The sequence below is a fragment of the Oncorhynchus masou genome, chromosome 2 (genome assembly GCF_036934945.1).
Source record: "Oncorhynchus masou masou isolate Uvic2021 chromosome 2, UVic_Omas_1.1, whole genome shotgun sequence".
NCBI lineage: Eukaryota > Metazoa > Chordata > Actinopteri > Salmoniformes > Salmonidae > Oncorhynchus > Oncorhynchus masou.
The window spans coordinates 5,867,296-5,892,962 of NC_088213.1; the positions used below are offsets into that span (position 1 = coordinate 5,867,296).

Here is a 25,667-nt window from a genome sequence, read left to right on the forward strand (position 1 = left end):
TTCAACATACATATCAACAAACTGGCGAGGGCACTAGAACAGTCTGCAACACCCGGCCTTGCCCTCTTCAACATACATATCAACAAACTGGCGAGGGCACTAGAACAGTCTGCAACACCCGGCCTCGCCCTCTTCAACATACATATCAACGAACTGACGAGGGCACTAGAACAGTCTGCAACACCCGGCCTCACCCTGCTAGAATCTGAAGTCAAATGTCTACTGTTTGCTGATGATCTGGTGCTTATGTCACCAACCAAGGAGGGCCTACAGCAGCACCTAGATCTTCTGCACAGATTCTGTCAGACCTGGGCCCTGACAGTAAATCTCAGTAAGTCAAAAATACTGGTGTTCCAAAAAAGATCCAGTTGCCAGGATCACAAATACAAATTCCATCTAGACACCGTTGCCCTAGAGCACACAAAACAACTATACATACATTGGCCTAAACATCAGCGCCACAGGTAAATTCCACAAAGCTGCGAACGATCTGAGAGACAATGCAAGAAGGACATTCTATGCCATCAAAAGGAACATAAAATTAGACATCCCAATTAGGATTTGGCTAAAAATACTTGACTCAGTTCTAGAACCCATTGTCTTTATGGTTGTGAGGTCTGGGGTCCGCTCACCAACCAAGAAAACACATAGTGGAACAAACACAAAATAATGCATGCAGAGCAGAATTAGGTCAATACCCACTAATTATCAAAATCCATAAAAGAGCCATTAAATACTCAAATTTAATGGAAGTGATTCCCAAACCTTCCATAACAAAGCCATTAACAACAGAGAAATTAACCTGGAGAAGATTTCCCTAAGGTCCTGGTGGTCTGTTCACAAACACACCCCACAGAGACCCAGGACAACAACACAAGTAGACCCAACCAAAATCATGAGAAAACAAAAATAGAATTACTTGACACATTGGAAAGTATTAACAAAAAAACAGAGAGCACACAGTGGCAGAATACCTGACAACTGTGACTGACCCAAACTTAAGGAGAGCTTTTGACAATGTACAGACTCAGTGAGCATAGCCTTGCTATTGAGAAAGGCCGCTGTTGGCAGACAGGCTATGAGCACACTGCCCACAAAATGAGGTGGAAACAAAGCTGTTAAATGTATGACCATATTAGAGACAACTATTTCCGTCCGATTACACAGACCCACAAAGAATTTGAAAACAAATTGAGAGAGAGAGAGAGCAGCAGATCACTGTGTGGTTTCGGGACGTCTCTGAATGTCCTTGAGTGGCCAGAGCCTTGAAACCGATGGAACATCTCTGGAGAGACCTGAAAACAGCTTTGCAGCGACGCTTCCCATCCAACCTGTCAGAGCTTGAGAGGATCTGCAGAGAGGATTGGGAGAAACTCCCCAAATACAGGTGTGACAAGCTGGTAGCTTCATATCCAAGAAGACTGGAGGCTGTAATCGCTGCCAAAGGTGCTTCAACAAATACTTTTGTAAATGTGATGTTTCATTTTTTTTGTGCTTTTTTTTTGTTGCAAAAAGTCAAGGTCTGAACACTTTCCGAATGCACTTTATTTATGTGTGTGTCTGCGTGCGTGTGTGTGTGAGAGCGCATGTGTGTGTGTGTGTGTGTGTTTCCTTACCACATAAGGTAATGTACATGTTTTGCAATCGTGTCTTAAAGGCCCCGTTTCTGCAGAACAGCATCTGGGTGTGAAGCCCCGCCTCTCGTCTCTGCTGCCAAAGCTGGATCCAACGCACGTGGCAACCACAGTCAAAAACCACACCGTCCAGCCTCCTGTAGACAAATACACATCACAACCACAGTCAAACACCACACCGTCCAGCCTCCTGTAGACAAAAACACATCACAACCACAGTCAAACACCACACCGTCCAGCCTCCTGTAGACAAAAACACATCACAACCACAGTCAAACACCACACCGTCCAGCCTCCTGTAGACAAAAACACATCACAACCACAGTCAAACACCACACCGTCCAGCCTCCTGTAGACAAAAACACATCACAACCACAGTCAAACACCACACCGTCCAGCCTCCTGTAGACAAAAACACATCACAACCCCAGTCAAACACCACACCGTCCAGCCTCCTGTAGACAAAAACACATCACAACCACAGTCAAACACCACACCGTCCAGCCTCCTGTAGACAAAAACACATCACAACCACAGTCAAACACCACACCGTCCAGCCTCCTGTAGACAAAAACACATCACAACCACAGTCAAACACCACACCGTCCAGCCTCCTGTAGACAAAAACACATCACAACCACAGTCAAACACCACACCGTCCAGCCTCCTGTAGACAAAAACACATCACAACCACAGTCAAACACCACACCGTCCAGCCTCCTGTAGACAAAAACACATCACAACCACAGTCAAACACCACACCGTCCAGCCTCCTGTAGACAAAAACACATCACAACCACAGTCAAACACCACACCGTCCAGCCTCCTGTAGACAAAAACACATCACAACCACAGTCAAACACCACACCGTCCAGCCTCCTGTAGACAAAAACACATCACAACCCCAGTCAAACACCACACTGTCCAGCCTCCTGTAGACAAAAACACATCACAACCACAGTCAAACACCACACCGTCCAGCCTCCTGTAGACAAAAACACATCACAACCACAGTCAAACACCACACCGTCCAGCCTCCTGTAGACAAAAACACATCACAACCACAGTCAAACACCACACCGTCCAGCCTCCTGTAGACAAAAACACATCACAACCCCAGTCAAACACCACACCGTCCAGCCTCCTGTAGACAAAAACACATCACAACCACAGTCAAACACCACACCGTCCAGCCTCCTGTAGACAAAAACACATCACAACCCCAGTCAAACACCACACCGTCCAGCCTCCTGTAGACAAAAACACATCACAACCACAGTCAAACACCACACCGTCCAGCCTCCTGTAGACAAAAACACATCACAACCACAGTCAAACACCACACCGTCCAGCCTCCTGTAGACAAAAACACATCACAACCACAGTCAAACACCACACCGTCCAGCCTCCTGTAGACAAAAACACATCACAACCCCAGTCAAACACCACACCGTCCAGCCTCCTGTAGACAAAAACACATCACAACCCCAGTCAAACACCACACCGTCCAGCCTCCTGTAGACAAATTATACTGTAACAGGAAAACAGCTAGTTTAAGATATGAGGGATGATTATACTGTAGTTTAAGAACATTTTCAATGGCGGCCTAGGAACAGTGGGTCAACTGCCTGTTCAGGGGCAGAACGACAGATTTGTACCTAGTCAGCTCGGGGATTTGAACTTGCACCCTTGCAACCTTCCGGTTACTAGTCCAACGCTCAAACCACTAGGCTACCCTGCCGCCCCATCTAAACCAAAGGACTGCAGTCTTTACTGTCTAATTCTCTGTAATCTAAACCAGGGTCTATCAAAGGACTGCAGTCTTTACTGTCTAATTATCTGTAATCTAAACCAAAGCCTATCAAAGGACTGCAGTCTTTACTGTCTAATTCTCTGTAATCTAAACCAGGGTCTATCAAAGGACTGCAGTCTTTACTGTCTAATTCTCTGTAATCTAAACCAAGGTCTATCAAAGGACTGCAGTCTTTACTGTCTAATTCTCTGTAATCTAAACCAAAGGACTGCAGTCTTTACTGTCTAATTCTCTGTAATCTAAACCAAGGCCTATCAAAGGACTGCAGTCTTTACTGTCTAATTCTCTGTAATCTAAACCAGGGTCTATCAAAGGACTGCAGTCTTTACTGTCTAATTCTCTGTAATCTAAACCAAGGCCTATCAAAGGACTGCAGTCTTTACTGTCTAATTATCTGTAATCTAAACCAAGGTCTATCAAAGGACTGCAGTCTTTACTGTCTAATTCTCTGTAATCTAAACCAAGGTCTATCAAAGGACTGCAGTCTTTACTGTCTAATTCTCTGTGATCTAAACCAAGGCCTATCAAAGGACTGCAGTCTTTACTGTCTAATTCTCTGTAATCTAAACCAAGGTCTATCAAAGGACTGCAGTCTTTACTGTCTAATTCTCTGTAATCTAAACCAAGGTCTATCAAAGGACTGCAGTCTTTACTGTCTAATTCTCTGTAATCTAAACCAAGGCCTATCAAAGGACTGCAGTCTTTACTGTCTAATTCTCTGTAATCTAAACCAAGGCCTATCAAAGGACTGCAGTCTTTACTGTCTAATTCTCTGTAATCTAAACCAAGGTCTATCAAAGGACTGCAGTCTTTACTGTCTAATTCTCTGTAATCTAAACCAAGGCCTATCAAAGGACTGCAGTCTTTACTGTCTAATTCTCTGTAATCTAAACCAAGGCCTATCAAAGGACTGCAGTCTTTACTGTCTAATTCTCTGTAATCTAAACCAAGGACTATCACAGGACTGCAGTCTTTACTGTCTAATTCTCTGTAATCTAAACCAAGGTCTATCAAAGGACTGCAGTCTTTACTGTCTAATTCTCTGTAATCTAAACCAAGGCCTATCAAAGGACTGCAGTCTTTACTGTCTAATTCTCTGTAATCTAAACCAGGGTCTATCAAAGGACTGCAGTCTTTACTGTCTAATTCTCTGTAATCTAAACCAAGGTCTATCAAAGGACTGCAGTCTTTACTGTCTAATTCTCTGTGATCTAAACCAAGGTCTATCAAAGGACTGCAGTCTTTACTGTCTAATTCTCTGTGATCTAAACCAAGGTCTATCAAAGGACTGCAGTCTTTACTGTCTAATTCTCTGTAATCTAAACCAAAGGACTGCAGTCTTTACTGTCTAATTCTCTGTGATCTAAACCAAGGTCTATCAAAGGACTGCAGTCTTTACTGTCTAATTCTCTGTAATCTAAACCAAAGGACTGCAGTCTTTACTGTCTAATTCTCTGTGATCTAAACCAAGGACTATCAAAGGACTGCAGTCTTTACTGTCTAATTCTCTGTAATCTAAACCAAGGTCTATCAAAGGACTGCAGTCTTTACTGTCTAATTCTCTGTAATCTAAACCAAAGGACTGCAGTCTTTACTGTCTAATTCTCTGTGATCTAAACCAAGGTCTATCAAAGGACTGCAGTCTTTACTGTCTAATTCTCTGTAATCTAAACCAAAGGACTGCAGTCTTTACTGTCTAATTCTCTGTGATCTAAACCAAGGACTATCAAAGGACTGCAGTCTTTACTGTCTAATTCTCTGTAATCTAAACCAAGGTCTATCAAAGGACTGCAGTCTTTACTGTCTAATTCTCTGTAATCTAAACCTAGGTCTATCAAAGGACTGCAGTCTTTACTGTCTAATTCTCTGTGATCTAAACCAAAGGACTGCAGTCTTTACTGTCTAATTCTCTGTGATCTAAACCTAGGTCTATCAAAGGACTGCAGTCTTTACTGTCTAATTCTCTGTGATCTAAACCAAAGGACTGCAGTCTTTACTGTCTAATTCTCTGTGATCTAAACCAAAGGACTATCAAAGGACTGCAGTCTTTACTGTCTAATTCTCTGTGATCTAAACCAAAGTCTATCAAAGGACTGCAGTCTTTACTGTCTAATTCTCTGTGATCTAAACCAAGGACTATCAAAGGACTGCAGTCTTTACTGTCTAATTCTCTGTAATCTAAACCAAGGTCTATCAAAGGACTGCAGTCTTTACTGTCTAATTCTCTGTAATCTAAACCAAGGTCTATCAAAGGACTGCAGTCTTTACTGTCTAATTCTCTGTGATCTAAACCAAAGGACTGCAGTCTTTACTGTCTAATTCTCTGTGATCTAAACCTAGGTCTATCAAAGGACTGCAGTCTTTACTGTCTAATTCTCTGTGATCTAAACCAAAGGACTGCAGTCTTTACTGTCTAATTCTCTGTGATCTAAACCAAGGTCTATCAAAGGACTGCAGTCTTTACTGTCTAATTCTCTGTGATCTAAACCAAGGTCTATCAAAGGACTGCAGTCTTTACTGTCTAATTCTCTGTAATCTAAACCAAAGGACTGCAGTCTTTACTGTCTAATTCTCTGTGATCTAAACCAAGGTCTATCAAAGGACTGCAGTCTTTACTGTCTAATTCTCTGTAATCTAAACCAAAGGACTGCAGTCTTTACTGTCTAATTCTCTGTGATCTAAACCAAGGACTATCAAAGGACTGCAGTCTTTACTGTCTAATTCTCTGTAATCTAAACCAAGGTCTATCAAAGGACTGCAGTCTTTACTGTCTAATTCTCTGTAATCTAAACCAAAGGACTGCAGTCTTTACTGTCTAATTCTCTGTGATCTAAACCAAGGTCTATCAAAGGACTGCAGTCTTTACTGTCTAATTCTCTGTAATCTAAACCAAAGGACTGCAGTCTTTACTGTCTAATTCTCTGTGATCTAAACCAAGGACTATCAAAGGACTGCAGTCTTTACTGTCTAATTCTCTGTAATCTAAACCAAGGTCTATCAAAGGACTGCAGTCTTTACTGTCTAATTCTCTGTAATCTAAACCAAGGTCTATCAAAGGACTGCAGTCTTTACTGTCTAATTCTCTGTGATCTAAACCAAAGGACTGCAGTCTTTACTGTCTAATTCTCTGTGATCTAAACCTAGGTCTATCAAAGGACTGCAGTCTTTACTGTCTAATTCTCTGTGATCTAAACCAAAGGACTGCAGTCTTTACTGTCTAATTCTCTGTGATCTAAACCAAGGACTATCAAAGGACTGCAGTCTTTACTGTCTAATTCTCTGTAATCTAAACCAAGGTCTATCAAAGGACTGCAGTCTTTACTGTCTAATTCTCTGTAATCTAAACCAAAGGACTGCAGTCTTTACTGTCTAATTCTCTGTAATCTAAACCAAAGGACTGCAGTCTTTACTGTCTAATTCTCTGTGATCTAAACCTAGGTCGATCAAAGGACTGCAGTCTTTACTGTCTAATTCTCTGTGATCTAAACCAAAGGACTGCAGTCTTTACTGTCTAATTCTCTGTGATCTAAACCTAGGTCGATCAAAGGACTGCAGTCTTTACTGTCTAATTCTCTGTGATCTAAACCAAAGGACTGCAGTCTTTACTGTCTAATTCTCTGTGATCTAAACCAAAGGACTGCAGTCTTTACTGTCTAATTCTCTGTGATCTAAACCAAGGTCTATCAAAGGACTGCAGTCTTTACTGTCTAATTCTCTGTAATCTAAACCAAAGGACTGCAGTCTTTACTGTCTAATTCTCTGTAATCTAAACCAGGGTCTATCAAAGGACTGCAGTCTTTACTGTCTAATTCTCTGTGATCTAAACCAAGGTCTATCAAAGGACTGCAGTCTTTACTGTCTAATTCTCTGTGATCTAAACCAAGGTCTATCAAAGGACTGCAGTCTTTACTGTCTAATTATCTGTAATCTAAACCAGGGTCTATCAAAGGACTGCAGTCTTTACTGTCTAATTCTCTGTGATCTAAACCAAAGGACTGCAGTCTTTACTGTCTAATTCTCTGTGATCTAAACCAAGGACTATCAAAGGACTGCAGTCTTTACTGTCTAATTCTCTGTGATCTAAACCAAGGTCTATCAAAGGACTGCAGTCTTTACTGTCTAATTATCTGTAATCTAAACCAGGGTCTATCAAAGGACTGCAGTCTTTACTGTCTAATTCTCTGTGATCTAAACCAAAGGACTGCAGTCTTTACTGTCTAATTCTCTGTGATCTAAACCAAGGTCTATCAAAGGACTGCAGTCTTTACTGTCTAATTATCTGTAATCTAAACCAGGGTCTATCAAAGGACTGCAGTCTTTACTGTCTAATTCTCTGTGATCTAAACCAAAGGACTGCAGTCTTTACTGTCTAATTCTCTGTGATCTAAACCAAGGACTATCAAAGGACTGCAGTCTTTACTGTCTAATTCTCTGTGATCTAAACCAAGGCCTATCAAAGGACTGCAGTCTTTACTGTCTAATTATCTGTAATCTAAACCAAAGGACTGCAGTCTTTACTGTCTAATTCTCTGTAATCTAAACCAGGGTCTATCAAAGGACTGCAGTCTTTACTGTCTAATTCTCTGTGATCTAAACCAAGGTCTATCAAAGGACTGCAGTCTTTACTGTCTAATTCTCTGTGATCTAAACCAAGGTCTATCAAAGGACTGCAGTCTTTACTGTCTAATTATCTGTAATCTAAACCAGGGTCTATCAAAGGACTGCAGTCTTTACTGTCTAATTCTCTGTGATCTAAACCAAAGGACTGCAGTCTTTACTGTCTAATTCTCTGTGATCTAAACCAAGGACTATCAAAGGACTGCAGTCTTTACTGTCTAATTCTCTGTGATCTAAACCAAGGTCTATCAAAGGACTGCAGTCTTTACTGTCTAATTATCTGTAATCTAAACCAGGGTCTATCAAAGGACTGCAGTCTTTACTGTCTAATTCTCTGTGATCTAAACCAAAGGACTGCAGTCTTTACTGTCTAATTCTCTGTGATCTAAACCAAGGTCTATCAAAGGACTGCAGTCTTTACTGTCTAATTATCTGTAATCTAAACCAGGGTCTATCAAAGGACTGCAGTCTTTACTGTCTAATTCTCTGTGATCTAAACCAAAGGACTGCAGTCTTTACTGTCTAATTCTCTGTGATCTAAACCAAGGACTATCAAAGGACTGCAGTCTTTACTGTCTAATTCTCTGTGATCTAAACCAAGGCCTATCAAAGGACTGCAGTCTTTACTGTCTAATTATCTGTAATCTAAACCAGGGTCTATCAAAGGACTGCAGTCTTTACTGTCTAATTCTCTGTGATCTAAACCAAAGGACTGCAGTCTTTACTGTCTAATTCTCTGTAATCTAAACCAAGGTCTATCAAAGGACTGCAGTCTTTACTGTCTAATTATCTGTAATCTAAACCAGGGTCTATCAAAGGACTGCAGGTTTGATCAGACTATTCCAGTCAGGAGAAAATCCACTTACAGAGAAGCACCAATGTTTGAATATGTGAAGCTCTACATTTCAATAGAGGAAGACAGGATTAAAGAGGAAGCTTATGAGCTTCAATAGAGGAGGCCAGGATTAAAGAGGAAGCTCTGAGCTTCAATAGAGAAAGCCAGAATTAAAGAGGAAGATGCTTTCACAAACACATACACACAGATGCAGACAGACAGACAGACAGACAGACAGACAGACAGACAGACAGACAGACAGACAGACACAGATTCTAGCAGACGGATTTACAGTAGCTGCTGTAGAATGAAAATGTGGGCTGAAGTGACCCAGCCTTCCTCCAATGATCTCCCATCATATCCCCCTCAGAGAAACTACAGCAGATTGACCATTTATCATGTATAACCCACCACTGTAATACATTAGGGCTGCTTCCCAAGAGAAGGGTTAGGCTGGCTGTGCAGCAGTTCTGGAAGGCCAAGCTGGCTACTGTAGCTCCACTGCAGGGCCCAGAGAGACAAACACACCATCTGTTTCCTCTGTATCCCAAGCAGTGAAGCATAATATGGAGTCAGACTACATTGTTCAGCATCACGTCTCTTTCACTAGAATGACAAAAGATCAGGGTACCGAATTGCTGAGAAAAATTGTAAAACAAAGATAATATGTAATGTTTTTTTCCAATTTGACTGGGTTTGATAATTATCTGCTGAGTAAACATGTAACTGTATTAAACATGGTGGAATGTGTCCCACATGGGATTCCAAGTTACCTGGTCTCAGGGATGGCTAACTCTGGAAATCCCTTGGGTCTCCTCAGAGTTAGGTACAGCAGCTTTTAGCTTGTCTGTACCCCATCTATGGAACAATCTAAAGAGTTCCCTCCAACAGGATGTAGTGCTGACTCTCAGGCAGTTCAACATGCTGATTGGGAACCTCTTTGATGAGGGATGGGATGAGGTGGGGCAGGAGAGGAAACAGGGAGGCAGACCTTCCCTGAGATGAGGTGGGGGAGGAAACAGGGAGGCAGACCTTCCCTGAGATGAGGAGGAGAGGAAACAGGGAGGCAGACCTTCCCTGAGATGAGGAGGGAGAGGAAACAGGGAGGCAGACCTTCCCTGAGATGAGGTGGGGCAGGAGAGGAAACAGGGAGGCAGACCTTCCCTGAGATGAGGAGGGGCAGGAGAAGAAACAGGGAGGCAGACCTTCCCTGAGATGAGGTGGGGCAGGAGAGGAAACAGGGAGGCAGACCTTCCCTGAGATGAGGAGGGGGAGGAAACAGGGAGGCAGACCTTCCCTGAGATGAGGAGGGGGAGGAAACAGGGAGGCAGACCTTCCCTGAGATGAGGAGGGGGAGGAAACAGGGAGGCAGACCTTCCCTGAGATGAGGAGGGGAGGAGAGGAAACAGGGAGGCAGACCTTCCCTGAGATGAGGAGGGGGAGGAAACAGGGAGGCAGACCTTCCCTGAGATGAGGAGGGGAGGAGAGGAAACAGGGAGGCAGACCTTCCCTGAGATGAGGAGGGGGAGGAGAGGAAACAGGGAGGCAGACCTTCCTTGAGATGAGGAGGGGGAGGAGAGGAAACAGGGAGGCAGACCTTCCCTGAGATGGGGAGGGGGAGGAAACAGGGAGGCAGACCTTCCCTGAGATGAGGAGGGGAGGAGAGGAAACAGGGAGGCAGACCTTCCTTGAGATGAGGAGGGGGAGGAGAGGAAACAGGGAGGCAGACCTTCCCTGAGATGGGGAGGGGGGAAACAGGGAGGCAGACCTTCCCTGAGATGAGGAGGGGAGGAGAAGAAACATGGAGGCAGACCTTCCCTGAGATGAGGAGGGGGAGGAGAGGAAACATGGAGGCAGACCTTCCCTGAGATGAGGAGGGGGAGGAGAGGAAACAGGGAGGCAGACCTTCCCTGAGATGAGGAGGAGGAGAGGAAACAGGGAGGCAGACCTTCCCTGAGATGAGGAGGAGGAGGAAACAGGGAGGCAGACCTTCCCTGAGATGAGGAGGAGAGGAAACAGGGAGGGAGACCTTCCCTGAGATGAGGAGGGGGAGGAAACAGGGAGGCAGACCTTCCCTGAGATGAGGAGGGGGAGGAGAGGAAACTGGGAGGCAGACCTTCCCTGAGATGAGGAGGGGGAGGAAACAGGGAGGCAGACCTTCCCTGAGATGAGGAGGAGAGGAAACAGGGAGGCAGACCTTCCCTGAGATGAGGAGGAGGAAACAGGGAGGCAGACCTTCCCTGAGATGAGGAGGGGGAGGAAACAGGGAGGCAGACCTTCCCTGAGATGAGGAGGGGGAGGAGAGGAAACAGGGAGGCAGACCTTCCCTGAGATGAGGAGGAGAGGAAACAGGGAGGCAGACCTTCCCTGAGATGAGGAGGGGGAGGAGAGGAAACAGGGAGGCAGACCTTCCCTGAGATGAGGAGGGGAGGAGAGGAAACAGGGAGGCAGACCTTCCCTGAGATGAGGAGGGGAGGAGAGGAAACAGGGAGGCAGACCTTCCCTGAGATGAGGAGGGGAGAGAGGAAACAGGGAGGCAGACCTTCCCTGAGAGGAGGAGGAGGAGAGGAAACAGGGAGGCAGACCTTCCCTGAGATGAGGAGGGGGAGGAGAGGAAACAGGGAGGCAGACCTTCCCTGAGATGAGGAGGGGCAGGAGAGGAAACAGGGAGGCAGACCTTCCCTGAGATGAGGTGGGGCAGGAGAGGAAACAGGGAGGCAGACCTTCCCTGAGATGAGGAGGGGGAGGAAACATGGAGGCAGACCTTCCCTGAGATGAGGAGGGGGAGGAAACAGGGAGGCAGACCTTCCCTGAGATGAGGAGGGGAGGAGAGGAAACAGGGAGGCAGACCTTCCCTGAGATGAGGAGGGGAGGAGAGGAAACAGGGAGGCAGACCTTCCCTGAGATGAGGAGGGGAGGAAACAGGGAGGCAGACCTTCCCTGAGATGAGGAGGAGAGGAAACAGGGAGGCAGACCTTCCCTGAGATGAGGAGGGGGAGGAAACAGGGAGGCAGACCTTCCCTGAGATGAGGAGGGGGAGGAGAGGAAACAGGGAGGCAGACCTTCCCTGAGATGAGGAGGAGGAAAACAGGGAGGCAGACCTTCCCTGAGATGAGGAGGGGGAGGAGGAGAGGAAACAGGGAGGCAGACCTTCCCTGAGATGAGGAGGGGGAGGAATCAGGGAGGCAGACCTTCCCTGAGATGAGGAGTAGAGGAAACAGGGAGGCAGACCTTCCCTGAGATGAGAGGGGAGGAGAGGAAACAGGGAGGCAGACCTTCCCTGAGATGAGGAGGGGGAGGAAACAGGGAGGCAGACCTTCCCTGAGATGAGGAGGGGGAGGAAACAGGGAGGCAGACCTTCCCTGAGATGAGGAGGGGGAGGAGAGGAAACAGGGAGGCAGACCTTCCCTGAGATGAGGAGGGGAGGAGAGGAAACAGGGAGGCAGACCTTCCCTGAGATGAGGAGGAGGAAACAGGAGGCAGACCTTCCCTGAGATGAGGAGGAGAGGAAACAGGGAGGCAGACCTTCCCTGAGATGAGGAGGAGGAAACAGGGAGGCAGACCTTCCCTGAGCTGAGGAGGGGAGGAGAGGAAACAGGGAGGCAGACCTTCCCTGAGATGAGGAGGGGGAGGAAACAGGGAGGCAGACCTTCCCTGAGATGAGGAGGGGGAGGAGGAGAGGAAACAGGGAGGCAGACCTTCCCTGAGATGAGGAGGGGGAGGAATCAGGGAGGCAGACCTTCCCTGAGATGAGGAGTAGAGGAAACAGGGAGGCAGACCTTACCTGAGATGAGGAGGGGGAGGAGAGGAAACAGGGAGGCAGACCTTCCCTGAGATGAGGAGGGGGAGGAAACAGGGAGGCAGACCTTCCCTGAGATGAGGAGGGGCAGGAGAGGAAACAGGGAGGCAGACCTTCCCTGAGATGAGGAGGAGAGGAAACAGGGAGGCAGACCTTCCCTGAGATGAGGAGGGGCAGGAGAGGAAACAGGGAGGCAGACCTTCCCTGAGATGAGGAGGGGAGGAGAGGAAACAGGGAGGCAGACCTTCCCTGAGATGAGGAGGAGGAAACAGGGAGGCAGACCTTCCCTGAGATGAGGAGGAGAGGAGAAACAGGGAGGCAGACCTTCCCTGAGATGAGGAGGGGAGGAAACAGGGAGGCAGACCTTCACTGAGATGAGGAGGAGAGGAAACAGGGAGGCAGACCTTCCCTGAGATGAGGAGGGGGAGGAAACAGGGAGGCAGACCTTCCCTGAGATGAGGAGGGGGAGGAAACAGGGAGGCAGACCTTCCCTGAGATGAGGAGGGGGAGGAGAGGAAACGGGGAGGCAGACCTTCCCTGAGATGAGGAGGAGAGGAAACAGGGAGGAGCATCAGACTGGACCAGACTGGAATATTCTACTGGTGGTGCTGAAAGAGCATCAGACTGGACCAGACTGGACCAGACTGTAATATTCTACTGGCGGTGCTGAAAGAGCATCAGACTGGACCAGACTGGAATATTCTACTGGTGGTGCTGAAAGAGCATCAGACTGGACCAGACTGGACCAGAATGTAATATTCTACTGGTGGTGCTGAAAGAGCATCAGACTGGACCAGACTGGACCAGACTGTAATATTCTACTGGTGGTGCTGAAAGAGCATCAGACTGGACCAGACTGTAATATTCTACTGGTGGTGCTGACATAGCATCAGACTGGACCAGACTGTAATATTCTACTGGTGGTGCTGAAGGAGCATCAGACTGGACCAGACTGTAATATTCTACTGGTGGTGCTGAAAGAGCATCAGACTGGACCAGACTGGACCAGACTGTAATATTCTACTAGTGGTGCTGAAAGAGCATCAGACTTGACCAGACTGGACCAGACTGTAATATTCTACTGGTGGTGCTGAAAGAGCATCAGACTGGACCAGACTGGACCAGACTGTAATATTCTACTGGCGGTGCTGAAAGAGCATCAGACTGGACCAGACTGTAATATTCTACTGGTGGTGCTGAAAGAGCATCAGACTGGACCAGACTGGAATGTTCTACTGGTGGTGCTGAAGGAGGCAGACCTTCCTGCTGAAATCAAATGGATGTATATAGCCCTTCGTACATCAGCTGATATCTCAAAGTGCTGTACAGAAACCCAGCCTAAAACCCCAAACAGCAAGCAATGCAGGTGTAGAAGCAAAGTGGCTAGAAAAAACTCCATAGAAAGGCCAAAACCTAGGAAGAAACCTAGAGAGGAACCAGGCTATGAGGGGTGGCCAGTCCTCTTCTGGCTGTACAGGGTGGAGATTATAACAGAACATGGCCAAGATGTTCACCAGACTGTAATATTCTACTGCTGGTGCTGAAAGAGCATCAGACTGGACCAGACTGTAATATTCTAATGCTGGTGCTGAAAGAGCATCAGACTGGACCAGACTGAACCAGACTGTAATATTCTACTGCTGGTGCTGAAATAGCATCAGACTGGACCAGACTGGACCAGACTGTAATATTCTACTGGTGGTGCTGAAGGAGCATCAGACTGGACCAGACTGGACCAGACTGTAATATTTTAATGGTGTTGCTGAAAGAGCATCAGACTGGACCAGACTGGACCAGACTGTAATATTCTACTGGTGGTGCTGAAAGAGCATCAGACTGGACCAGACTGTAATATTCTACTGGTGGTGCTGAAAGAGCATCAGACTGGACCAGACTGGACCAGACTGTAATATTCTACTGGTGGTGCTGAAAGAGCATCAGACTGGACCAGACTGGACCAGACTGTAATATTCTACTGGTGGTGCTGAAAGAGCATCAGACTGGACCAGACTGTAATATTCTACTGGTGGTGCTGACATAGCATCAGACTGGACCAGACTGTAATATTCTACTGGTGGTGCTGAAGGAGCATCAGACTGGACCAGACTGTAATATTCTACTGGTGGTGCTGAAAGAGCATCAGACTGGACCAGACTGGACCAGACTGTAATATTCTACTGGTGGTGCTGAAAGAGCATCAGACTGGACCAGACTGGACCAGACTGTAATATTCTACTGGTTGTGCAGAAGGAGCATCAGACTGGACCAGACTGTAATAGTCTACTGGTTGTGCTGAAGGAGCATCAGACTGGACCAGACTGGACCAGACTGTAATATTCTACTGGTGTTGCTGAAGGAGCATCAGACTGGACCAGACTGTAATATTCTACTGGTGGTGCTGAAAGAGCATCAGACTGGACCAGACTGGAATATTCTACTGGTGGTGCTGAAAGAGCATCAGACTGGACCAGACTGGACCAGACTGTAATATTCTACTGCTGGTGGTGAAAGAGCATCAGACTGGACCAGACTGGACCAGACTGTTATATTCTACTGCCGGTGCTGAAGGAGCATCAGACTGGACCAGACTGGACCAGACTGTAATATTCTACTAGTGGTGCTGAAAGAGCATCAGACTGGACCAGACTGGACCAGACTGTAATATTCTACTGCTGGTGCTGAAAGAGCATCAGACTGGACCAGACTGGACCAGACTGTAATATTCTACTAGTGTTGCTGAAGGAGCATCAGACTGGACCAGACTGTAATATTCTACTGCTGGTGCTGACATAGCATCAGACTGGACCAGACTGTAATATTCTACTGCTGGTGCTGACATAGCATCAGACTGGACCAGACTGTAATATTCTACTGGTGGTGCTGAAGGAGCATCAGACTGGACCAGACTGTAATATTCTACTGGTGGTGCTGAAGGAGCATCAGACTGGACCAGACTGGACCAGACTGTAATATTCTACTGGTGGTGGTGAAAGAGCATCAGACTGGACAAGACTGGACCAGACTGTAATATTCTACTGGTGGTGCTGAAAGAGCATCAGACTGGACCAGACTGGACCAGACTGTAATATTCTACTGGTGGTGCTGAAAGATCATCAGACTGGACCAGACTGTAATATTCTACTGGTGGTGCTGACATAGCATCAGACTGGACCAGACCGTAATATTCTACTGGTGGTGCTGAAGGAGCATCAGACTGGACCAGACTGTAATATTCTACTGCTGGTGCTGACATAGCATCAGACTGGACCAGACTGTAATATTCTACTGCTGGTGCTGACATAGCATCAGACTGGACCAGACTGTAATATTCTACTGGTGGTGCTGAAGGAGCATCAGACTGGACCAGACTGTAATATTCTACTGGTGGTGCTGAAAGAGCATCAGACTGGACCAGACTGCACCAGACTGTAATATTCTACTGGTGGTGCTGAAAGATCATCAGACTGGACCAGACTGTAATATTCTACTGGTGGTGCTGACATAGCATCAGACTGGACCAGACTGTAATATTCGACTGGTGGTGCTGAAAGAGCATCAGACTGGACCAGACTGTAATATTCTACTGGTGGTGCTGAAGGAGCATCAGACTGGACCAGACTAGACCAGACTGTAATATTCTACTGCTGGTGCTGACATAGCATCAGACTAGACCAGACTGGACCAGACTGTAATATTCTACTGGTGGTGCTGAAGGAGCATCAGACTGGACCAGACTGTAATATTCTACTGCTGGTGCTGAAGGAGCATCAGACTGGACCAGACTGTAATATTCTACTGGTGGTGCTGAAGGAGCATCAGACTGGACCAGACTGTAATATTCTACTGCTGGTGCTGACATAGCATCAGACTGGACCAGACTGTAATATTCTACTGCTGGTGCTGACATAGCATCAGACTGGACCAGACTGTAATATTCTACTGGTGGTGCTGAAGGAGCATCAGACTGGACCAGACTGTAATATTCTACTGGTGGTGCTGAAGGAGCATCAGACCCGACCAGACTGGACCAGACTGTAATATTCTACTGGTGGTGCTGAAAGAGCAGCAGACTGGACCAGACTGTAATATTCTACTGGTGGTGCTGAAGGAGCATCAGACTGGACCAGACTGTAATATTCTACTGCTGGTGCTGACATAGCATCAGACTGGACCAGACTGTAATATTCTACTGGTGGTGCTGAAAGAACATCAGACTGGACCAGACTGGACCAGACTGTAATATTCTACTGGTGGTGCTGAAGGAGCATCAGACTGGACCAGACTGGACCAGACTGTAATATTCTACTGCTGGTGCTGACATAGCATCAGACTAGACCAGACTGGACCAGACTGTAATATTCTACTGGTGGTGCTGAAAGAGCATCAGACTGGACCAGACTGGACCAGACTGTAATATTCTACTAGTGGTGCTGAAAGAGCATCAGACTGGACCAGACTGGACCAGACTGTAATATTCTACTGGTTGTGCAGAAGGAGCATCAGACTGGACCAGACTGTAATATTCTACTGGTTGTGCTGAAGGAGCATCAGACTGGACCAGACTGGACCAGACTGTAATATTCTACTGGTTGTGCAGAAGGAGCATCAGACTGGACCAGACTGGAATATTCTACTGGTGGTGCTGAAAGAGCATCAGACTGGACCAGACTGTAATATTCTACTGGTGTTGCTGAAGGAGCATCAGACTGGACCAGACTGTAATATTCTACTGGTGGTGCTGAACGAGCATCAGACTGGACCAGACTGGACCAGACTGTAATATTCTACTGCTGGTGCTGAAAGAGCATCAGACTGGACCAGACTGGACCAGACTGTAATATTCTACTGGCGGTGCTGAAGGAGCATCAGACTGGACCAGACTGGACCAGACTGTAATATTGTACTGGTGGTGCTGAAGGAGCATCAGACTGGACCAGACTGGACCAGACTGTAATATTCTACTGCTGGTGCTGAAAGAGCATCAGACTGGACCAGACTGGACCAGACTGTAATATTCTACTGGCGGTGCTGAAGGAGCATCAGACTGGACCAGACTGGACCAGACTGTAATATTCTACTGGTGGTGCTGAAGGAGCATCAGACTGGACCAGACTGGACCAGACTGTAATATTCTACTGGTGGTGCTGAAAGAGCATCAGACTGGACCAGACTGTAATATTCTACTGGTGGTGCTGAAAGAGCATCAGACTGGACCAGACTGGACCAGACTGTAATATTCTACTGGTGGTGCTGAAAGAGCATCAGACTGGACCAGACTGGACCAGACTGTAATATTCTACTGGTGGTGCTGAAGGAGCATCAGACTGGACCAGACTGTAATATTCTACTGGTGGTGCTGAAAGAGCATCAGACTGGACCAGACTGGACCAGACTGGAATATTCTACTGGTGGTGCTGAAAGAGCATCAGACTGGACCAGACTGTAATATTCTACTGGTGGTGCTGAAAGAGCATCAGACTGGACCAGACTGGACCAGACTGTAATATTCTACTGGTGGTGCTGAAGGAGCATCAGACTGGACCAGACTGTAATATTCTACTGATGGTGCTGACATAGCATCAGACTAGACCAGACTGGACCAGACTGTAAAATTCTACTGGTGGTGCTGAACGAACATCAGACTGGACCAGACTGTAATATTCTACTGGTGGTGCTGAAGGAGCATCAGACTGGACCAGACTGGACCAGACTGTAATATTCTACTGGTGGTGCTGAAAGAGCATCAGACTGGACCAGACTGGACCAGACTGTAATATTCTACTGGTGGTGCTGAAAGAGCATCAGACTGGACCAGACTGGACCAGACTGTAATATTCTACTGGTGGTGCTGAAGGAGCATCAGACTGGACCAGACTGTAATATTCTACTGGTGGTGCTGAAAGAGCATCAGACTGGACCAGACTGTAATATTCTACTGATGGTGCTGAAAGAGCATCAGACTGGACCAGACTGGACCAGACTGTAATATTCTACTGGTGGTGCTGAAAGAGCATCAGACTGGACCAGACTGTAATATTCTACTGGTGGTGCTGAAGGAGCATCAGACTGGACCAGACTGGACCAGCCTGTAATATTCTACTGGTGGTGCTGAAAGAGCATCAGACTGGACCAGACTGGACCAGACTGTAATATTATACTAGTGGTGCTGAAGGAGCATCAGATTGGGCCTGACTTTTACTGCAATATTCATAACTAATAGGAGAATGAGGTCAGACTGCCTCTAACTCTCTCTCTCTGCAGTGTCTTAATTATGCTGGGTAACTGACTTCCACATCACAGTGCCATGACACTGCCTGTATGTCCCAAATGACACCCTATTCCCTATGCACTCCTTTAGACCAGAGCCCTATGGGACTATATATAGAACAAGATGCTGTTTGAGACTGTGTTGTGTTTTACACGGTTGTTTTGCTGTGTGCGGGTTCTGAAACACACACACACACTTTAGCTTGAATGAGAATGTAACTTACAGCTCAGAAAGTTGCAGGTTCTGGAACAGTTGCCAGGACAAGGTGGTTAGAGGGTTCTTGGATAGGTTTCTAGAGAGAGAGAGAGTGAGAGAGAGAGAGAGAGAGAGAGAGAGAGAGAGAGAGAGAGAGAGACAGAGGAGAGAGTGAGAGAGAGACAGAGGAGAGAGTGAGTGTGAGAGAGAGACAGAGAGAGAGGGAGAGAGACAGAGGAAGGAAAGAGAGAGAGAGAGAGGAAGGAGAGAGGGAGAGAGAGAGGAAGGAAAGAGAGAGAGAGAGAGAGCATGTTTTTACAAAAATATAGATTCAGAGTTAGATAAACTTTGTGATTTTTCTGGATGTTGCACCAGAAGTGTTTTTCTCTCTCGCCCATCTACACACAAAACATTTCGCTACACTCGCATTAACATCTGCTAACCATGTGTATGTGACAAATAAAATTTGATTTGAAAACACAATAATGACATCGTAAAAACATTTATTGAAATTTTTTGCAAATTCATTGAAAAAGAAAAAGAAATGTTTTATTTACCTATAGTACCAGTCAAAGGGTCGGACACGCCTTTTCATTCAAAGGTTTTTCTTTATTTTTACTATTTTCTACATTGTAAAAATGTAACCATAAATGTGTTAAACAAATCAAAAATATTTTTGATTTTAGATTCTTCAAAGTAGCCACCCTTTGCCTTGATGACAGCTTTGCATTATCTTGGCATTTTCTCAACCAGCTTCACCTGGAATACTTTTTGAACGAGTTCCCACATATACTGAGCACTTGTTGGCTGCTTTTCCTTCACTCTGTGGTCCAACTTATCTGAAACCATCTCAATTAGGTTGAGGTCGGGTGATTGTGGAGGCAAGGTCATCTAATGCAGCACTCCATCACTCTCCTTATTGGTGAAATATCCCTTACACAGCCTGGAGGTGTGTTGGGTCATTGTCCTGTTGAAAAACAAATTATTGTCCCACTAAGCACAAACCTTATGGGATGGCGTATTGCTGCTGAATGCTGTATTAGCCGTGCTGGTTAAGTGTGCATTTGAATTGTGACAGTGTCACCAGCGAAGCACCCCCACACCATCACACCTCCTCCTCCATGCTTCACTGTGGGAACCACACATGATGAGATCATCCTTTCACCTACTCTGCATCTCACAAAGACACGGTGGTTGGAACCATAAATCTCAAATTTGGACTCATTCTTTATTTTTTCTGAAAAACTCCCCAGTCCTTAACGATTCCAATCATACTCAAGGCCTGACGCAGCCATCACCTGATGCAGCCACCACCACCTGATGCAGCCACCACCACCTGATGCAGCCACCACCTGATGCAGCCACCACCTGATGCAGCCACCACCACCACCTGATGCAGCCTCCACCACCTGATGCAGCCACCACCACATGATGCAGCCACCACCACCTGATGCAGCCACCACCTGATGCAGCCACCACCACCTGATGCAGCCACCACCACCTGATGCAGCCACCACCACCTGATGCAGCCACCACCTGATGCAGCCACCACCTGATGCAGCCACCACCACCACCTGATGCAGCCACCACCACTTGATGCAGCCACCACCACCTGATGCAGCCACCACCACCTGATGCAGCCACCACCACCTGATGCAGCCACCACCTGATGCAGCCACCACCTGATGCAGCCACCACCACCACCTGATGCAGCCACCACCACTTGATGCAGCCACCACCACCTGATGCAGCCACCACCACCTGATGCAGCCACCACCTGATGCAGCCACCACCACCTGATGCAGCCACCACCTGATGCAGCCACCACTATCCTGGACCATATGGAGAGCGGTACTCAGTAAAGTGTTGAACTGCCCCAAACATAACACTTCGTATTCACACAAGAAGTGAATTGCTTTGCCACATTTTTTTGCAGTTCTACTTTAGTGCCTTGTTGTAAACAGGATGCATGTTGTGGAATACTCTTATTCTGCAGTCCTGTGTGGCTCAGTCGGTAGAGCATGGCGCTTGCAACGCCAAGCGTCGTGGGTTCGATTCCCACTGGGGCCACCCATATGTAAAAGTAGTGGCCCCAGCCGACTTGTAAGTCGCTTTGGACAAAAGCGTCTGCTAAATGGGATATATTATTATTATATTATGCACAGGCTTCCTTCTTTTCACTGTAATATTCTACTGGTGGTGCTGAAGGAGCATCAGACTGGAATATTCTACTGGTGGTGCTGAAGGAGCATAAGACTGGAATATTCTACTGGTGGTGCTGAAGGAGCATAAGACTGGACCAGACTGGACCAGACTGTAATATTCTACTGCTGGTGCTGAAAGAGCATCAGACTGGACCAGACTGGACCAGACTGTAATATTCTACTGGCGGTGCTGAAGGAGCATCAGACTGGACCAGACTGGACCAGACTGTAATATTCTACTGGTGGTGCTGAAGGAGCATCAGACTGGACCAGACTGGACCAGACTGTAATATTCTACTGGTGGTGCTGAAAGAGCATCAGACTGGACCAGACTGTAATATTCTACTGGTGGTGCTGAAAGAGCATCAGACTGGACCAGACTGGACCAGACTGTAATATTCTACTGGTGGTGCTGAAAGAGCATCAGACTGGACCAGACTGGACCAGACTGTAATATTCTACTGGTGGTGCTGAAGGAGCATCAGACTGGACCAGACTGGACCAGACTGTAATATTCTACTGGTGGTGCTGAAAGAGCATCAGACTGGACCAGACTGTAATATTCTACTGGCGGTGCTGAAGGAGCATCAGACTGGACCAGACTGGACCAGACTGTAATATTCTACTGGTGGTGCTGAAGGAGCATCAGACTGGACCAGACTGGACCAGACTGGACCAGACTGTAATATTCTACTGGTGGTGCTGAAAGAGCATCAGACTGGACCAGACTGTAATATTCTACTGGTGGTGCTGAAAGAGCATCAGACAGGACCAGACTGGACCAGACTGTAATATTCTACTGGTGGTGCTGACATAGCATCAGACTGGACCAGACTGGACCAGACTGTAATATTCTACTGGTGGTGCTGAAGGAGCATCAGACTGGACCAGACTGTAATATTCTACTGGTGGTGCTGTCAATTAGGTTACTAATCTGGAGTAACAATGTTGTTGATCCCATTCTCAGTTTTCTCCTCACAACCATTAAACTCTGTAATATTTTTTATTTATTTTTTATTATTGAACCTTTATTTAACCAGGCAAGTCAGTTAAGAACAAATTCTTATTTACCATGACCTCCTACCCCGATCAACCCCTCCCCTAAGCCGGACGATGCTGGGACAATTGTGTGAACCCGAGTCTGTAGTGACGCCTCTAGCACTACAATGCAGTGCCTTAGACCGCTGCACCACTCGGGCCCCCCATTTAACGTCACCATTAGCCTCATGATGAGTACAGGAGAGGGCTGAGACCACCCCACTGGGGGCCCCACAAGGGTGCGTTTTCAGCCCTCTTCTGTACTCCCTGTTCACCCATGACTGCGTGGCCGCTTCCAACTCAATCATCAACTTTGCAGACGACACTACAGTGGTAGGCTTGATTACCAACAACGACGAGACGGCCTACAGGGAGGAGGTGAGAGCCCTCGGAGTGTGGTGTCAGGAAAATAACCTCACACTCAACGTCAACAAAACTAAGTAGATGATCGTGGACTTCAGGAAACAGCAGAGGGAGCACCCCCCTATCGACATCGACAGGACAGTAGCGGAGAAGATGGAGTTAAGTTAAGTTAAGTTCCTCGGCATACACATCACGGACAAACTGAAATGGTCCACCCACACAGACGGTGTGGTGAAGAACCTCAGGAGGCTGAAGAAATGTGGCTTCTCATCAAAAACACTCAAACTTTTACAGATGCGCAATCGAGAGCATCCTGCCGGGCTGTATCACCGCCTGGTACGGCAACTGCTCCGCCCACAACCGTAAGGCTCTCCAGAGGGTAGTGCGGTCTGCACAACGCATCACCGGGGGCAAACTACCTGCCCTCCAGGACACCTACACCACCCGATGTCACAGGAAGGCCATAAAGATCATCAAGGACAACAACCAGCCGAGCCACTGCCTGTTCACCCCGCTACCATCCAGAAGGCGAGGTCAGTACAGGTGCATCAAAGCTGGGACCGAGAGACTGAAAAACAGCTTCTATCTCAAGGCCATCAGACTGTTAAACAGCCACCACTAACATAGAAAGGCTGCTGCCAACAAACAGACTCAACGCTCTGACTTTAATAAATGGACTTAATAAAGGTATCACTTTAAACTTTAATAATGTTTACATATCCTACATTATACATCTCATATGTACAGTTGAATGCGGAAGTTTAGATACACTTAGGTTGGAGTCATTAAAACTAATTTTTAACAAACTATAGTTTTGGCATGTCGTTTAAATGTTTCGGGTAGCCTTCCACAACTTTCCCACAATAAGTTGGGTGAATGTTGGCCCATTCCTCCTGACAGGGCTGGTGTAACTGAGTCAGGTTTGTAGGCCTCCTTGCTCGCACATGCTTTTTCAGTTCTGCCCACAATTTTTCAATAGGGTTGAGGTCAGGGCTTTGTGATGGCCACTCCAATACCTCAACTTTGTCGTCCTTATGCCATTTTACATTTACATTACATTTTTTTACAATGTAATGTAAATGTAAAATGTAATTTTGCCACAACTTTGGAAGTAAGCTTGGGGTCATTGTCCATTTGGAAGACCCATTTGCGACCAAGCTTTAACTTCCTGACTGATGTCTTGAGATGTGGCTTCAATATATCCACACCAGTCCCTCCTGCAGCAAAGCACCCACACGACATGATGCTGCCACCCCCGTGCTTCACGGTTGGGATAGTGATCTTCGGCTTGCAATCCTCCCCGTTTTTCCTCCAAACATAACGATGGTCAATAAGGCCAGACAGTTCTATGTTTGTTTCATCAGACCAGAGGAAAATTCTCCAAAAAGTACAATCTTTGTCCCCCTGTGCAGTTGCAAACCGTAGTCTGTTTTTTTATGGCGGTTTTGGAGCAGTGGCTTCTTCCTTGCTGAATGGCCTTTCAGGTTATGTCGATATAGGACTCGTTTTACTGTGGATATAGATACTTTTGTACCTGTTTCCTCCAGCATCTTCACAAGGTCTTTTGCTGTCTTCTCTAGGTGACAGAACGCATCTCCTTCCTGAGCGGTATGACAGCTGCGTGGTCCCATGGTGTTTATACAGATGAATGTGGTACCTTCAGGTGTTTGGAAATTACTCCCAAAGATGAACCAGACTTGTGGAGGTCTACAAAAACAAATCTGAGGACTTGGCTGATTTCTTTTGATTTTCCCATGATGTCAAGCAAAGAGGCACTGAGTTTGAAGGTAAGCATTGAAATACATCCACAGGTACACCTCCAATTGACTCAAATGATGTCAGAAGCTTCTAAAGCCATGACATCATTTTCTGGAATATTCCAAACTGTTTAAAGGCACAGTCAGCTTAGTGTATGTAAACTTCTGACCCACTGGAATTGTGATACAGTGAATTATAAGTGAAATAATCTGTCTGTAAACAATTGTTGGAAAAATTACTTGTGTCATGCACAAAGTAGATGTCCTGACCGACTTGCCAAAACTATAGTTTGTCTCATATGAAGTTGAGTCAGTTGTCTCATATATACGTTGAATCAGTTGTCTCATATGAAGTTGAGTCAGTTGTCTCATGTATAGTTGAGTCAGTCGTCTCATATATAGTTGAGTCAGTTGTTGTCTCATGTATAGCTGAGTCAGTTGTCTCATATATAGTTGAGTCAGTTGTCTCATATATAGTTGAGTCAATTGTCCCATACATAGTTGAGTCAGTTGTCCCATACATAGTTGAGTCAGTTGTCCCATACATAGTTGAGTCAGTTCTCATATGAATTGTCTCATATATAGTTGATTCAGTTGTCTCATATATAGTTTAGTCAGTTGTCTCATATATAGTTTAGTCAGTTGTCTCATATATAGTTTAGTCAGTTGTCTCATATATAGTTTAGTCAGTTGTCTCATATATAGTTTAGTCAGTTGTCTCATATATAGTTTTGTCAGTTGTCTCATATTTAGTTGAGTCAGTTCTCTCATATATAGTTGAGTCAGTAGTCTCATATATAGTTGAGTCAGTAGTCTCATATATAGTTGAGTCAGTAGTCTCATATATAGTTGAGTCAGTAGTCTCATATATAGTTGAGTCAGTAGTCTCATGTATAGTTGAGTCAGTAGTCTCATATATAGTTGAGTCAGTAGTCTCATATATAGTTGAGTCAGTTGTCTCATATATAGTTGAGTCAGTTGTCTCATATATAGTTGAGTCAGTAGTCTCATATATAGTTGAGTCAGTTGTCTCATATATAGTTGAGTCAGTAGTCTCAAAAGCATATCCTCATATCTCTACAAAGGGCATGTACCAGTCAGGCATTTCTAATAGTCTGTTTGTGCTGTTGACACCAACTGTTCC

General features: G+C 46.1%; 1 protein-coding gene across 3 annotated transcripts in view; it reads right to left on the reverse strand.

Moving 5' to 3' along the window:
• Positions 1 to 25,667, reverse strand: part of LOC135554572 (NT-3 growth factor receptor-like) — a 150,748-nt gene that overhangs the window by 81,253 nt on the left and 43,828 nt on the right. For all 3 annotated transcript variants that reach the window (XM_064986962.1, XM_064986958.1, XM_064986950.1), the window contains exons 4-5: positions 19,190 to 19,258; positions 1,617 to 1,771 (exon numbers count right to left, since the gene is read on the reverse strand). In XM_064986962.1, coding sequence (XP_064843034.1) covers positions 1,617 to 1,771; positions 19,190 to 19,258 — 224 coding nt within the window. The remainder of the gene's footprint in view (positions 1 to 1,616; positions 1,772 to 19,189; positions 19,259 to 25,667) is intronic.